The sequence below is a fragment of the Ochotona princeps genome, chromosome 1 (genome assembly GCF_030435755.1).
Source record: "Ochotona princeps isolate mOchPri1 chromosome 1, mOchPri1.hap1, whole genome shotgun sequence".
Lineage (NCBI taxonomy): Eukaryota > Metazoa > Chordata > Mammalia > Lagomorpha > Ochotonidae > Ochotona > Ochotona princeps.
Window position 1 is genome coordinate 86,362,709 of NC_080832.1, and position 15,591 is coordinate 86,378,299.

General features: G+C 34.6%; 1 protein-coding gene across 1 annotated transcript in view; it reads left to right on the forward strand.

Annotated features, from left to right (window-relative positions):
* Positions 1–15,591, forward strand: part of LMBRD1 (LMBR1 domain containing 1) — a 113,062-nt gene that overhangs the window by 75,489 nt on the left and 21,982 nt on the right. Inside the window, exons 10-14 of the mRNA XM_004580471.4 lie at positions 4,230–4,294; positions 4,610–4,712; positions 5,208–5,312; positions 7,795–7,944; positions 9,870–9,948. Coding sequence (XP_004580528.2) covers positions 4,230–4,294; positions 4,610–4,712; positions 5,208–5,312; positions 7,795–7,944; positions 9,870–9,948 — 502 coding nt within the window. The remainder of the gene's footprint in view (positions 1–4,229; positions 4,295–4,609; positions 4,713–5,207; positions 5,313–7,794; positions 7,945–9,869; positions 9,949–15,591) is intronic.

Below are 15,591 nucleotides of genomic sequence, written 5' to 3' on the forward strand. Positions count from 1 at the left end.
TAAATCAGAATCCTGAAAACATCAAACTAATAAAAGAAATCACAGAATGCACCCTGCAGCATATAGGAATTGGTGAAGACTTCATAGAAAAGTCTCCAAAAGCACAGGCAGTCAAAGCCAAAATAAACACTTGGGACTGCATCTAAGAAGCTTCTCTTCAGGAAAGGAAACAAACATCAAAGAAAAGAGACAGGCAACAGTATGGGAGGAAACCTTTGCACACTATACAACAGATAGGGGGCTAATATTCAGGATTTACAAAGAACTTCAGAAGTTCAATGACAGCAAAGTAAACAACCTGGTGAAGAAATGGGTGAAGAAAATATAGAGACATTTTTCAAAGGAACAAATTCAAAAAGTGAATAGACATATATAAAAAAAACCCGCAATGGCTCAGTGGCTAAATCCTCACCTTGTAAGTGCTGGGATCCCAAATGGGTGCCAGTTTGTGCTCCAGCTGCTGCACTTCCTTTTTAGCTCCCTGTTTGTGACATGCTAAAGCAGTGGAGGTCGGCCTAAAGCCTTGAGAACCTGCACCTATGTGGAAGACCTAGAAGAAGCTCCTGGCTTCAGGTGGGCTCAGCTCCACCTGTGGCAGTCACTTGGGGAATGAACCAATGAACAGAAGATCTTTTCTCTGTGTTCCTTCTTCTCTCTGTAAATCTGCCTTTCCAATAAAAAGAAAGCTTTAAAAAAATCTGCATATAAGAAAGTGAACTGCAATCCTGTGTTTACAGCAGCAAAATCTACAATAGCAAATACATGGAAGCAACTTAGATACCCATGAAAAGAGGAATGGATAAGGAAACTGGTACTTCTACTCTATGGATTACTACTCAGCCACTAAAAAGAGTGAAATCCTACCATTTGAATCAAAATTTTCCCAAGTGGAGACCATTATGCTTAGTGAAATAAGGCAATCCCAAAAGGACAAATATCATATGTTCTCTTGTATAAGGCAACATTCATTCAGAATACAAATTCAGTAGATATACAGGTAAATATGTATTACATATATTCATCTAGAAGAACTGTATAATGGAGACTGGCATATGGAGAAGACATTGCAGTATGCATCTCTACTTTCTTAATAAAAGGACTCCAATCTATTAAGTGATTTTGACAATTGACTGCTGGACTTTCTGCCATTGTCTATACCTCCAATGTCATGATACATTTAAGTAGCAAAATGTTGGATTTGTGACTTTTGCTGAAGGACTGTACTAGTATAATAAAGGAGAAAACAGTGGAGGGGATAGCAGGAATAGTGAGTGTGGAAGGGGAAATCCCTTAGCCTGTGGAACTGTATCATGAAAAATAAAAATTTTTAGAAAGATGTGGCTTTTTAAAAGTTGTTTGAATATATTTAAAATAACATTTAAAGTTGTATCTAGCAAGTCTGTTATATGAGTGAGTTTCATGAATTACCGATTGTTTTTCCCCTTGTATATTGATATGATCACACTTTCTTGTTTTCCCACATGCCTCATTTTTTTTCTTATTACCTGGACAGTTTAAAACAATACAGTGTATTAACTCTGGAATTCAGAATCTCTTCTATCCTCATTTTTTTTTTTTTTTGCTATCAATCTTTGTTATTGTTCATGCTGTAATTTGTGAGTTAATTATGTAAACTCTTTTTTTGTGGTATGCACTCTTGCTGGATGCTCTTTAAAAAACAAAACAAAGCAAAACAAAACATTTACAATTGCTAAGTCTGCCAGATTTTGCCTTGCAGTCCATGTGTCTAAGTGAAAGACTGCAACATTCAAGCAGCATTTTGCAAGTCAACCTGAGCTTTCACTTCCTGCTTATGTGAATTCTCAGTGTCAACCAGAGGTGTGAATTCATGCCTGCCGAGTTCTTTCCTGATTATATACAGGGCTCTTTACATGTATAGCATCTTCTAGAGTCTCAGAAATATGTCGATATCTTTAATACCCCATTGATACCTCATTCCCAAGTTTTAAATTATCTTAAGCTTTAAGTTAGCTTGTCTGTTGTCCACTGTCACTTGTGATCATGAACTACCAGTGTTTTGGGTTTGTTTGTTTGTTTGTTTGTTTGTTTGTTTTAGTAAAACAAAGGCTTTCTCCCTGTTTGATTTCCAATTCAGTGAGAAACAAACAGCCTTGCGTTATGGTTCTTCCAGAGAGTCACTACACTGGTCAAGTAATGGCAGTTCTCTTGGAATGGGCCTTTGGAAGAACTTCATTCTCTTTCTACTTCCTTGGTTTACTGCTTGGCTACAGGCTTTGAAAGACTGTTTTTCAAGGCTGCAAAGACACTGGAAAGGTAGCTTCAGGGCTAAAGTAAATTAAAATGTTAGAGTGTGATGTGGTCTTACCAGGATTTAGTCATCTCTCTTGAATAAATGCTTTTTGAACACAAATACTATTAGTTAATTTCTAGAATGTTGAATGAGTTGATTAAGACAGCTTATGTCATGTTTCTTACATTTATGGAAGAGAACATTCTCAGATGTTTTTATTCTTTTTATTGCTATCACTTCTATAACCTAATTTTAATTTCAAAATCAACATTATAGGTAAAATAAAATACTATAGGGTACTTTAATCACCCTAATATAATCATCATCAGTGTGATCATATCAGTATGCATTTATATTCTCAATTTTTTAAATATAGGTATGGTCTGTCTTGGTCTTTATAAAGCATTTGTCTTTTTAAAAATTCATTCTGTATTCTGTTAAATAACTGATTAAGCAGGTAACACTGGGTCATTCATCCATGTATACTGGAAGGATAGTTAAGGATTTTTAGAACATTTTTCTACATTTTATTTTTCTGCCAGATGGACATCAAGGGCAGGGAATCTTAATTTCAAGTGCTCTTTCTGTGTCAAGTTCCCCTACTACTAATTGGTATCTGGCAGTTACACTATCTCATGCTACAATGTATTTCTTGTTAACAAGCTATTAAGAAGTAATGGTTCACTTGTGGATCCTTCCAGCTCACCTAGGCATCAGATAGAGAAAAAGGAAATGTCTAACTCCTTTGTGACGTCAACTAATGAACATTTGTAACTATAAAAGAGTCACTTCAAGGTTGCTTAGCAGTAAAAAAACCCTTCTTAAATAATTCTCATGTGGAATCCCAATGTGTAAGATTATAAATACAGAATTATTCTATTTCAAGAGCCAACCATTGCATTTTTGGTCCTTTTTTTGTTCCCAGCTATTTCCTTCTGAAGAAATCCCAACAGAACTGTATAATACATGAAGAATCATCCAGAACACAGACCTAAAATTGTTTTCAAAAAATCTTTACATGCCCATTAGGTGGATATGTTGTTACTTGATTTCTTTTATCCCCTCTGCATTTTAACATGTACTTCAGCAAGTCATGTAGAGTGAAAGGGAAAATCTCCCCAACATTGCTGATTTTATTTGTCTAGTTTTATAAAAGCCCAAACACTTACTTTTGCTTAGGTGAAAGCTCAGATTTTGCTGCTACCTTGTCAGCTCTTGCCTAGTTGTCGCTGGATCTTGGAAAAAATAACGAGGAAAGGAAAAAAATGCATGTGTTGTTGCTAACATAGTTTTCACTTCTATTTTTTATTATTCCAAAACTATTCCTTAAATTTCTTTTCTGTATCACTCTTCTTTTTTTTTTTACCATCCCTGATAAAAAGTTTATGCAGTAGAAAGATGTTCCACCAGTTGTAATGCTTAGTATATTCTTCCCGTAGAAACGTGTTTTTACATAATAGATTCTTCAGTGCTCTTTGCATCTAATTCAAGGATATTATCACTTATACTCAGATATAATTTTCTGCTTGTGATATAATTTAACCTACTGTGTATTATTACTTCTGTGGGAAAATGTCCGAATTCCATAGTTTAATGAACAGAGGACTGAAAGTTGATGAGTTTCTTGTTAAAGTATTTTTTCAGTTACTGTCAGTTTTATGTTTAAGAATAATAGAGTAGAAAAGCCTTTTATCTGGTCTAAAAATCAGTTTCATTTGTTTGCTTGTTAGTCTTGTTAGTGAAGATTTGTCATTTTACCTTTTTGGGTCAATGTTTTCACCTAAGTAGTCTCATGGCAAAAATTTGGATTCCAAGTGTCTGGAATTACTAACTTAAAATGTGTCTTGGCTTGTTTTAAATTGTTGTCAAATGTTAACAACTCAAATTAAGCATGATGGTTTTGTTCTTTTAATATCAATGTCTAGAATTCTATTCTAATAAACATTTTTACTTTTAGATCATGTGGGGAATATTTTTCATCTTGGTTGCATTGCTGTTTGTGATTTCACTTTTCCTGTCAAAGTAAGTGCAATACAAATCTGCTTTTAAAAAATTATATTTCACATTTTTTGGTGCTCAATTCAAACTGTAGTGTAGTCATTTAAAATACTGTTTTATTTGAAATGTCCATACAGCATTAACTCCATGAGTTGTCTAGTAATAGACAGTATTCATATTAACAGTGTGGATAAGATGTTTAAGGGAGGTTTGTTATTCAGGAGTTTCTTTGAGTCAGCTGAATTTTAATGTCTAGTATATCGTGATATTCTTTCTAAATTTACTGAAAATGTTAAAATGCAGCATAAATTCACCCTGTGTGTTTTTGTTTTGTTTTAGTTTAGATAAAGCTCTTCACTCAGCTGGAATAGATTCTGGCTTTATAATTTTTGGAACTAACCTGAGTAACCCATTGAATATGCTTTTGCCTTTACTACAAACAGTAAGTAAAATATTAGTCATTTTATTTCAACAAACTGTATAACATACTTCTAGGTGAAATTATCATGCTGCAAACCTGTTACACTGTGATATACGCTGTACCATTTGTTAACTTGGCTCTTTATCTACATATAATTTCTGTATTGACGTGGTACTTTCAACATTATAGAGACAGATTGTTGAAATTTACCTAATATGTTTTGGGAAATGTAACATAAAGTGAACTATTCCCATCAATTTTTTGTTTTAAAATTTTAAATTAATTCTTGTAGTTTAAATGCAAACTTTTGTTTTAAGATTTGTCTTAGAATAAGGGTACTAAATAATTTGGTAGTGGTTAAATTTTTTTTGTCTTTTTGAACATACTCTTTTGTTGATATTTTAAAAATGAGCTCAAGTTGATATTTTAAACATTTGAAACTGGGTAATGAAATTTTTGGTTAATTCTTATGACTTTGATAGTCATTATTAAATTAATATTTTTTTCTTTTTTCAGGTTTTTCCTCTTGACTATATTCTCATAACAATTATTATTATGTACTTTATTTTTACATCAATGGCAGGAATTCGAAATATTGGCATCTGGTTCTTTTGGATTAGAGTAAGTATATATTATATATTATTTTGATTTTTTTATCTTCATTTGTATATAACTTCTATTACTATAAAGTGTGTCAGAATTTTGAAAGTATAAGTATCTTTATACTAAATATGAAAGTATTTGGCATTCTGAGCAGTGATTTGTAAATGTATTTCTTTTTCATCTGTTTCAGTGAGAGAGACAGAGCACGCTTCCATGTGCTGGTTCACTCCCTAAATGCCTACAGTGGCCCTTGGTAGGGTATCAAATCTGGGAGCTGAGAAATAAATGTAAATTTCCTTTGTGGGTGACAGAAAGCTGATTGTTGGAACCGTCACTGTTGCCACCAGACTCTGCAATGGCAGGAGACTAGAAGGAAGAGTTGGGAGTTAGGCATCAGAGCCCGGCTGTCTGATACGGGATATGGGCATTTCTAAACTAGCATTTAAATGCTAAGTCCCTAGAACAGTGGTTCTTTAACAGGAACAGTGTTGCCTCCCTAGAGATATTTCATAATGTGTAGAGAAGCTGGAAACTGAAAATTTTCAAGGTATCTTACGGTCATGCTATCCAGAATTGAAGTTGCTAGTCTGTCTTGCACTGCAATGGTCTAGCAAGAAATGATTCTTCAGTTATTGAAATCTGTGTTATGCTGCTGATGTGAAGCAAATGTTGTGGTTCCTTATCTCATTTACCATATGTTTTAAGTGTGTTTAGAGTTTTATTTATTTATTTCTATTTTATTATTATAATTTTATGATATATTTCCATAGGCCCTGGGATTTTTCTTACCCCACCCCCCGCGAAGTTCCCTCAGCCACGTTGAGTTCCGCTATATTATTACTACAGTATAGTTCTTCATACACAGTCATATGTTCATCATCACAGCCATGGACAAGACAGAGAGTTCAGGATCCTATTGTCAAGATATAGTTAGCAGTTTCATTGGGAGTCCAGCTTTGATCTGGAAGTAAAGATGCATACTGTGTTGTATTCTCTCATCTGGATATGATAGTCTCCATTACACAATTACTATACATCCCTTTTAATGTTTCCTTCTATTTTATTTTTAATTTTATGATACAATTCCATAGACGCTGGGATTTCCCTTACTTTCTCCCCAAATTCCTTCCTCCCAGCTTATTTCCCCCATATTGTTACAATAACATAGTCCTTCGTAAGCAGTCATTCGTCCATCATTCTGCTATTTAATTGTATCCTGATATTGCTGGTACAGATTTATTTGTTTGTTTGTTTATTTAAAAGACAGCGAGAATTAGAGACAGATGAATGGACAGAAATCTTCTCTTTTCTGGTTCACTCTACAAATGTCTGCAATAGCCAAGGCTAAGCTAGGCTGGAAGAAGGAGTTGGAAACTCAGTCTAGGTCTTTCTCTTGGGTGCCAGGAACACAAAAACTTGAGTCCCTCCCAGCTTGCACGTTAGGACAAAGCTAGAATCGGAAGTAGAGCTGGGATTTGAACCTTGGTACTTTGATAAACAATGTGGGTATCACAAATGACCCCTTAATTGCGACAAAATTTAACACAGTTACATTTTGTTTCTCATAATATAGAACATATGAAAATATCTGTAGTGAGAAGAATTTGAAATTATCATAAAGTAAATTTTGTTGCAAAATGAAGTATTAGAATTCAAAGGTATTTCATAGGAATTAATATTTATAATTGTTACTATTTTATATTATTAACTAAACCCATGAATATGTGAAACTTTTCACTAACATCTCTAATTTAAGTCGTTTAATTTTTGGATAGACCTAGAGATGGTTCAGAATTCCTTTTAGCTGTACGATTTTCTGGCAGGTGCTCTTACATAGTAAGCCTAGGTTTGTCTGGAAGCAGACTTTGTAAATACTAACACAGTTTTTAGGTCCTAGGGTTTTCGTATATCATTTATGGGATACTTTTTTTTTTTTGAAAAAAAAAGATTTATTATTATTATTGGAAAGCCGGATATACAGAGAGGAGGAGAGACAGAGAGGAAGATCTTCCATCCGATGTTTCACTCCCCAAGTGAGCCGCAACAGGCCAGTGTGCACCAATCCAATGCCTGGAACCAGGAACCTCTTCCGGGTCTCCCACGCGGGTACAGGGTCCCAAAGCTTTGGCCATCCTCGACTGCTTTCCCAGGCCACAAGCAGGGAGCTGGATGGGAAGTGGAGCTGCTGGGATTAGAACCGGCGCCCATATGGGATCCTGGGGCTTTCAAGGCGAGGACTTTAGCTGCTAGGCCACGCCACCGGGCCCAGTGGGATACTTTTTGTATGGATGCTTTATATTATGTTGAAATAAACATAAAGCTAAATCCAAAAGCTTTGCAGAAAAAATAATATCTTTAATTTTTAATCATTTGGAATAACTAAGAATACTTTGCATTTATTTTAGAAAAAAGAAATGTCTGATTGAACTTGAATAAATTATTCCTTGTTCAACCAGAGTAAAATGTGTTGCTGAAATATTATCACTGTCTTTCCTTCCAGTTATATAAAATCAGAAGGGGTAGAACCAGGCCCCAAGCACTTTTATTTCTCTGCATGATACTTCTGCTTATCGTCCTTCACACCAGCTATATGATTTACAGTCTTGCTCCCCAGTATGTCATGTATGGAAGCCAAAATTACTTAGTAGAGGTAAGTACAGTATTTAAAATTTGATTATTTGGATAAGTTAAAGGATATTTAAAATCAGATTTTAGCTGTGATGCCTAATCTATTAATTCATTATATTCAAAGTACTTTTACTAAAATTGGCTTTTTGTTTCATTACTGAACATATTCATATTCATTTCATATAGTTATATTTTTAAAATAACTCAGAGACTTTCATTATAATCATTTCTTAAATGGATCCTGTGGTGCTTAACTACTGAGTGTTATGTCTCTACTTTATTCAAACTCATAATACTTTTAAAATAATGTTTGAAGTAATTTTAATAATGTGACAGCCAAAACATTTTTTGTGAGTACAGTGTGTGTTTTCATTGCTGCCATGAATCTTACAGGAGAAGCTGTATAAATGCTTCATTTGGAGGTAACTGAATTTTCTTGTACATGATGAGTATCCTCACATCTGTCCCAGTGAGTTCCTGATGATGTTGATGCTTTAGCAACCAACTGTGCTTTTCTGGACCTTTTTGACAATATTTTAGCCAAATATGGTTCAACCTTCGTTGACTATTTACAATATGTATTTATCGAAAGGCAGAGTGACAGTAACAGATATCTTCCATTTGCTGGTTCACTCCCCAAGTGTTCACAATAACTGGGACTGCGCCAAGTGGAAGGCAGAAGCCAGGGACTCTATCTGGGTCTCCTCCATGGGTTGCAGGAACTCAAGTATTTGAGTCATCATCTGCGCCTCCTAGGAGCATTAACAGGAATTTGGTTTGGAAGTGGAGTAGCCAGGACTAGAACTGGCACTTTGGTATTGGATGCAAGAATTCCAAACTGTGGCTTATCTATCTGTGCCACAACTCCCACCCCTCAACCTTCATTTAATATTTTTCCTTTTCCTGATATTCTTGTACAAATGTCAACCAGTGATGATTGAAGATGTAGTTCAAGTATTACTTTAGTGAAATTTTTCATTGTTAATCCATTCTGTTCAGATCACTTTTACTTCTCCATTTTGTCTTTCCTTAAATATGTAATTAGAAACAACAACAAGAATAATATGAACACTGAAGCATTTAGAAGCTGGATCATTGAGGATTATTCAGTAAGATGTAGGTGGGACAGATAAGACATAAATCATGATGAAAGTACATCTGGGACCTGAGTTTGGGGAAAAACACACTAGATCACCTGCACAATATTTCTCACATGTTACACTTGTTTATTCTTGTTCTGCCTCCTCCCTTGCACTTGGTTCACTAGGTCATGCTTCATAACTACTGTTTGAATAAATGAAAGAAGCTGATGTTTTCTGCATAGTCAAAGGTAGTCTGCTTGCCCCAGTGGGGATGCCATGTTTGGACTAGAAACAGAAGTCGTTAATCCTGTAAAGAGGCTATATAATTCAAGAGAAGACTTGAAGGATTGCTTAAAAAAAAAGTCCTAGTGTAAAATTTACCCTTTTTTTATTTTTTTAAATTTGTAATTAAAAGTTAAAGCTACAGAGAGAAAGAGAAACAAAAAAAGTACTTCCACTGGGTCACTCCCCAAAGAGCTGCAATGGTTAGAGCTGTGCCGATCTAAAGTCAGGAGCCAGGAACATCCTCTAGGATCTTCCATGTGGGTACAGGGTCCCTCGGAACTGAGCCATCATCCACTGTTTTCCCAGACTATTGGCAGGAAACTGGAACAGAGGTGGAGCAGCAGGGACTCTTAACTAATACCCACATGTGAAGCTGTTACAGTCAGAGGCTTAGCCTATTACTCCATGGTACTGGTCCCTCCCCTCTTTCTTTTAACTATGGTTTTTTAGAACTTAGTTGTTAGAATATTAAATAGGTTGCTTAATAGAAACTAATATAAAATGCACTGTGTGATTAGTCTTGTACTACATGTGTATTCATTGCAGTATTTGTATTTTAATTATGTTTTCCGTCTTGCAGAGCAATATAACTTTTGATGACCATAAAGGCAACTCAACCCTTTCTGTGCCAAAGAGATGTGATGCAGATGCTCCTGAAGGTAAACAGCTGTTATCGTTCATGTTAGAAGTCATAACTGGAAGGAAGGAAGCACCTCAAATGATGCTGGGTTAGCCTCTGATAAATTGGCTTTGTAGTAGTAACAGAGGAGCTTGGAGCAAGTGGCAGTTTGTAAATCCCTGTACAAAATTTCTTAATGATTGAAGGATTTCCAATGAAGAAAAAACTACTAAAAATTAGTTACATGAGTAGTAACAAAAGTGGAAAAGTGGTTGTTAGTCATCTCATTTACCATCATAGGAAATCCTTCTCATTTTTTTTCATAAAAACTTCAAATCTTGATCGAATCTACTTATGCTTCTTACTGTTAACACCAAAAATATTTATGACCCAAAGACCTTTTAATCTATCCAAGACTAGGAAGATAATGTAGACCTAAATCATTACCCAAGAGTAGTCAAGTAAAAAAGGTGAAGAGGTAGAGATCAAAATGTGAGAAAACATTTAAATATGGAGCTAAGAACTAATTGCCTATAATAAAAGTAAGTCTGATATAGTCTCTGAATTTAGTCTCTGTAAAAAGTAGACAGATTGCAAAAGAAGAATTGAAAATAGAGAATATGTGTAGGGTCATGGGTTCATTTATTTCTTGTCTCAGCAATGAAATAATTCAGGGTTGATGAATAAAATTAGCAGAATGTGAGATTCAAGAAAAATATCTAAGGGAATTAATAATGAGCCAACATCATTTAATTCTGAAAGATGCAATCTTGAGAGCGTCTAAAACAGAATGCTTGGAGAGATGGGGAATATCATTTTCTCTGAATGTAAAGGAAAGAAGAAAAGATAGGAGCTCAGATACAAATTTTGTTACCATCTTAGGGAAGCAGGAGTGATATTTTAATGTGAGTGCCTCAATTTGCTATATAGTACTGGTTATCCGCTGAGAATTAAGTGAGCCATGAGCTAGAAAATAGAAGAGGGTGAAAAGTGTTTGGCAATCCAAGAATTAGAATACAAGAAGGACCTGACTTATGAACATAAGCTGATGCTGGGCAGTTATGTAAAGGGACAGAAATGAAGTTATCAGTTGTGTTTTTATTGAACCAATCTGTTTCTATTGAAATTGTTCTCCAGTAGTGAGTAATTGTTTGAAGCACTGAAGTTTGATTAGATATCTAAGGGTAAAAATCAAAGATCAAGTTGTGCATTAGAGAATGAAGTCATCTAACACAGAGTCAAGTTGTACAGGGAAATCAGGGAAGAGCATAGAACTGGGGAAAAGGAATGAAATCAAGAGAGGAGAAGGTAAGTGAAACAAATACAAGTATCATGAGACCAATTTTACTTTGCATGATGAAATAATAGTAAAATATTGTTAATATAAATATCACTCAATTTTACAAAAACAGTTCTGTTTTACTAGTGAATAATATAAGATTTTATTTTGAAATGCACATATATGTATCATCAGTAGGATTGATAGCCAAAATGCTTTGGGTTGTCGAGGTGAAAATAAAATAAAGTAAAATATTAATATTGAGGATTTTTTTTTAGTTTCTTATACTGACACCTTCAGGATCTAACCTAGTTTCTTTTCCTCAAATTGCAATAGCAATACTGAGACTTCATTGGAATTATAAATTAAAAAAAAAAAACTTGAAGTTCCAAAAATATATCATACTGATAAGAGGGACTTTAAATTACCCCTGCATTACTGAGCTGAGTCTTGTGTCTTGCAAGACAGTATGCTTTACTCAGATGACACACTTGTTTATAACATCTGTATGAGTCATGTTTCATGTTTTTGCTTTTTCATTTAATCTGATTTACAGTGGTTTGAATGACTCCCTTTGAACTACTGGATTTTTGTTAATTTTTTTTTTAATTCGGTTGACTCATCCTTTTAAATGTTGCTTGGAATACAAAAACATGCCGTTAGGTTTGCAGATTTGATTTATTTTTCTAAATTTTTCTGTTGTTCTGTAGCATGTCTCTAAACATTAAAATGGCCTGTGTATGCTTGGGAGAGGATATTATAAGCAAGATCATTGAAGCTGGTATGACAGAGAACAGTTCTCAAGAATGTACTTCAAGTAATGATAAGGAAGGATGAAGGAGCAGATTTGAGTTGACGTTAGACACCCAGTGGCAGAGATGGGGTGATAGGGTTGGTAAGAGGACAATATAGCAATTTTCATTTAAATGGAAACTGGGAAATCTCAACGTGTAGGGAAAATAATTGATTCTATACATTGTGACATTTTGGTAGGAACATTTGACCAGAGTAGATGGTACCATAGTATCAGTAATCCACTAGACACTTCCTAACACTTTTGCTGTCTATCTTTTGCAAACATTAGCATTTTATAGGAAGATTTTTTTTAAAGATTTATTTATTTTGTTACAATCAGATATACAGAGAGGAGGAGAGACAGAGAGGAAGATCTTCCATCCGATGTTTCACTCCCCAAGTGAGCCACAACGGCCGATGCACGCCAATCCGAAGCCGGGAACCAGGAACCTCTTCTGGGTCTCCCACATGGGTGCAGGGTCCCAAAGCTTTGGCCATCCTCGACTGCTTTCCCAGGCCACAAGCAGGGAGCTGGATGGGAAGTGGAGCTGCCGGGATTAGAACCGGCGCCCATATGGGATCCCGGGGCTTTCAAGGCGAGGACTTTAGCAGCTAGGCCACGCCGCCGGGCCCAGGAAGAAGATTTTTAAGTAAAGTATTATAACTGAAATTATTTTCAACAAAACATTATCTGTCTAGAAATAAACTATTACAGCAGCAGTTTCCAAAACTAGGTAAAGCTGATTTTATGGCAGTGTTAAGCACATTTTAGACACCTTTTGAAGTACAATTTTGTTCATTTGTGAAGTGGTCTGGCATGTATAAACTGGTAAATAATTTCTGAAACCTAAGGTTTAAAGTGTTTACAATAACTGATTCAGAAGAGTATCTCTCTAAAAATTATTTAGGTTTTCTTTTTAAATAATTTATTAAGGGATCGAATGTTCTAGTAGTAATCTTATAAATAATGCCGTTCTTACTGTGTTTACAAAGTCCTCTTAAAATGACAATAACAGCTAATTTATCCTGATAGGTTATGCATAGTTTATATGTTAAACATGAGTCAACCAAGCAAGTCAGATGTCAAGTTTTAAATTTTGTATGCAAAAGGACCTTTCCACTTCTACTTTTTGTATTTAGTTACTGCTTGATCTACTGACCACTTACACATAGACAGTTCATGTGTAAATGTAAATTTGTTAAAGTAAGTGATTAAAAGAAGCATATATGCTTAGAAACTAAGATTTTGAGTCATAATTAGAAGATACAAGAGCAATGCGCCTTACTGAAATCAGTCTGTGGAAGAGACATCTCCACTCCAATCATCGCAGCAGTACTCCCAAAACCTAAGAAACAGAATCAGCCCAAAGGTCGGGTACTCATTACTGGGTAAAGAGAATGAGGCCCATATACACAAGGGTTTACTATTCAGCCATAAAAAAAGGATGAGATCCTGTCATTTGTAACAACATAGATGGAACTGGAGATCGTTATGTTTAAGGGAGATTAGCCAGAGACAGACGGAATAGCACTACAGAATTTCAGTCATCTGTAGAGTAAGAAAACAATTGATCTCAAAGAAGTTGAACTGGAAAGTGGTTACCAGAGGTTGGGAAAATAGTGGGAAGGAAAGAATTAGGGAAAGTCAGTGGTTGGCACCAAGTACAATAGGAGAAGGAAAATCTGGTATTCTGTTGCAGAGTAGGATGACTAGTATAATAATAGACTGCTTGTGTATGGGCGTGTGTGTGTGTGTGCACACGTGCAGTACTACAGGAAAGTATCTTAATGTTTTCACTATAAATAAATGATAAACATTAGAGAATATGGATACATTTTGCATTGATTTGAATATTCTTTAATGGATACATGTATCAAAACATGTTCTCCTTAAATATATACCATTTTATGTATCAGTTAATAACTTCTAAGTTTTTTAAATGGGCAAATGCAATAGGCACTCTAAGTACTAGATAAGTGCTAAGTTATTTAGGAAGGAGAAATTTTTGGAGGAAATGTAGATACATAGTCCCTAACTTCATAAAGCATACAGCCTGATGGAGCTGGATATGAAAATAAATCATTGTAATAGGAAGCCATAACGAAATTATAAACAAAATTCTGTTGGAAGGCAGAAGGGATACTGATTTATTCTGCTCGGGGGCAATATAATATTTCAGATGGGCTTGAAAGAGTAAGTTCATTTTAAATGAGCAAGCAAAAAAACCCTGAGTCTATTCCAAGTAAAGACCTGCATTAATAAGGCATACAAATATAAATATAGTTGGCATATTACAATAACAATAAATTGTGGCAGGAACATTGAGTATTTAGATAATACAGTAAGGAATGAAGCAAGACAATACATTTCCAAATGATCACTTAAAAAATATTGTTGAGCCAAATCTGTTATTTCTGCAGACCTACATAATTATTCTTTTCTTAAACATTTTTATTTAGATATTAAAGTAACTGGAAATGGAAGGATCTGTGTAAATCAAATTTTATTTTTTGTTGTTTAATTTGATTAAGTACTTTTGCTAATATTTAGGAAATGTGGCCTTAATAATATAATCTATTAGTGTCACTTTTAGCTTGAGTATATCATAAATGGTTATGATTACTTAAGTTAGATGAAAAAATACAAACTGCTGTGTTAAAGCAAAGCTCGTGAAGTATAAAAAAAACTGAGCATAAAAGTTAGCAGCTAAAGGTTTCATGTAATAAGTACAAAGGGGAAAATGAGAATTATTTTGAATAATTACCAGTAATGTAAGAGAAAATATGTATTTTAGTTGTTAAATAGCAACTTTTGGAGCAAAGAAACCTATCATCAAGAGGTGATTCAAACTATGGTCTCATAGATAAAACTTGTTTACAAGCTGTTTTTCTGTTGCTGATCAACACATAAAATAATGCATCTTCACGAAATCTCAAGGACATAAACCGTCATCTAAAGTGCTATGTGGGTTAGGGTCAGAAAATATCCCTCTCATTACCACACAGCAGCCCACATTTTCACATCAAATCATAGCCGTGATGGAAGCCAGTAAGACCTCATAAATTAAAAATAATTTTAAGATATGAAGTAGCATGTTAAAAACAAAAACTTCAGGCTTTGGATCGGCACAGCACGGGCTGCTGTGGTCACTTGGGGAGTGAATCATTGGACGGAAGATCTTTGTCTCTCTTCCTCTCTATATATCTGACTTTCCAATAAAAATTAAATAAATCTTTAAAAAAAAAGAAAATAAATGGATCCCTCTGGCTAGATAAAAATTTTTTCCCTCAGGATTGCATTTGCTTTTCTGGATATTTTGTGGTCTTTTTGAACTTCAGGGTTATTTATTCTAATTCTATAAAGAATTTCTTTCGTATTTCAATAGGGGTTTCATTGAATCTGCAGCTTGATTTGGATGTTATGGACATTTTAATGGTATTCTCTAATTCATGAACAAGGGATATCTTTTATTTGTATCTTTGATGATTTTGTTGGTTTTACATTTTCAGTGTAGAGATTATCCACTTCTTTGGCCTAATTGTTCCCAAATATTTACATTTTGATGCTATTGTGAATGGAATTGCTTTCTTGATTTTTCTTTTAGCAAG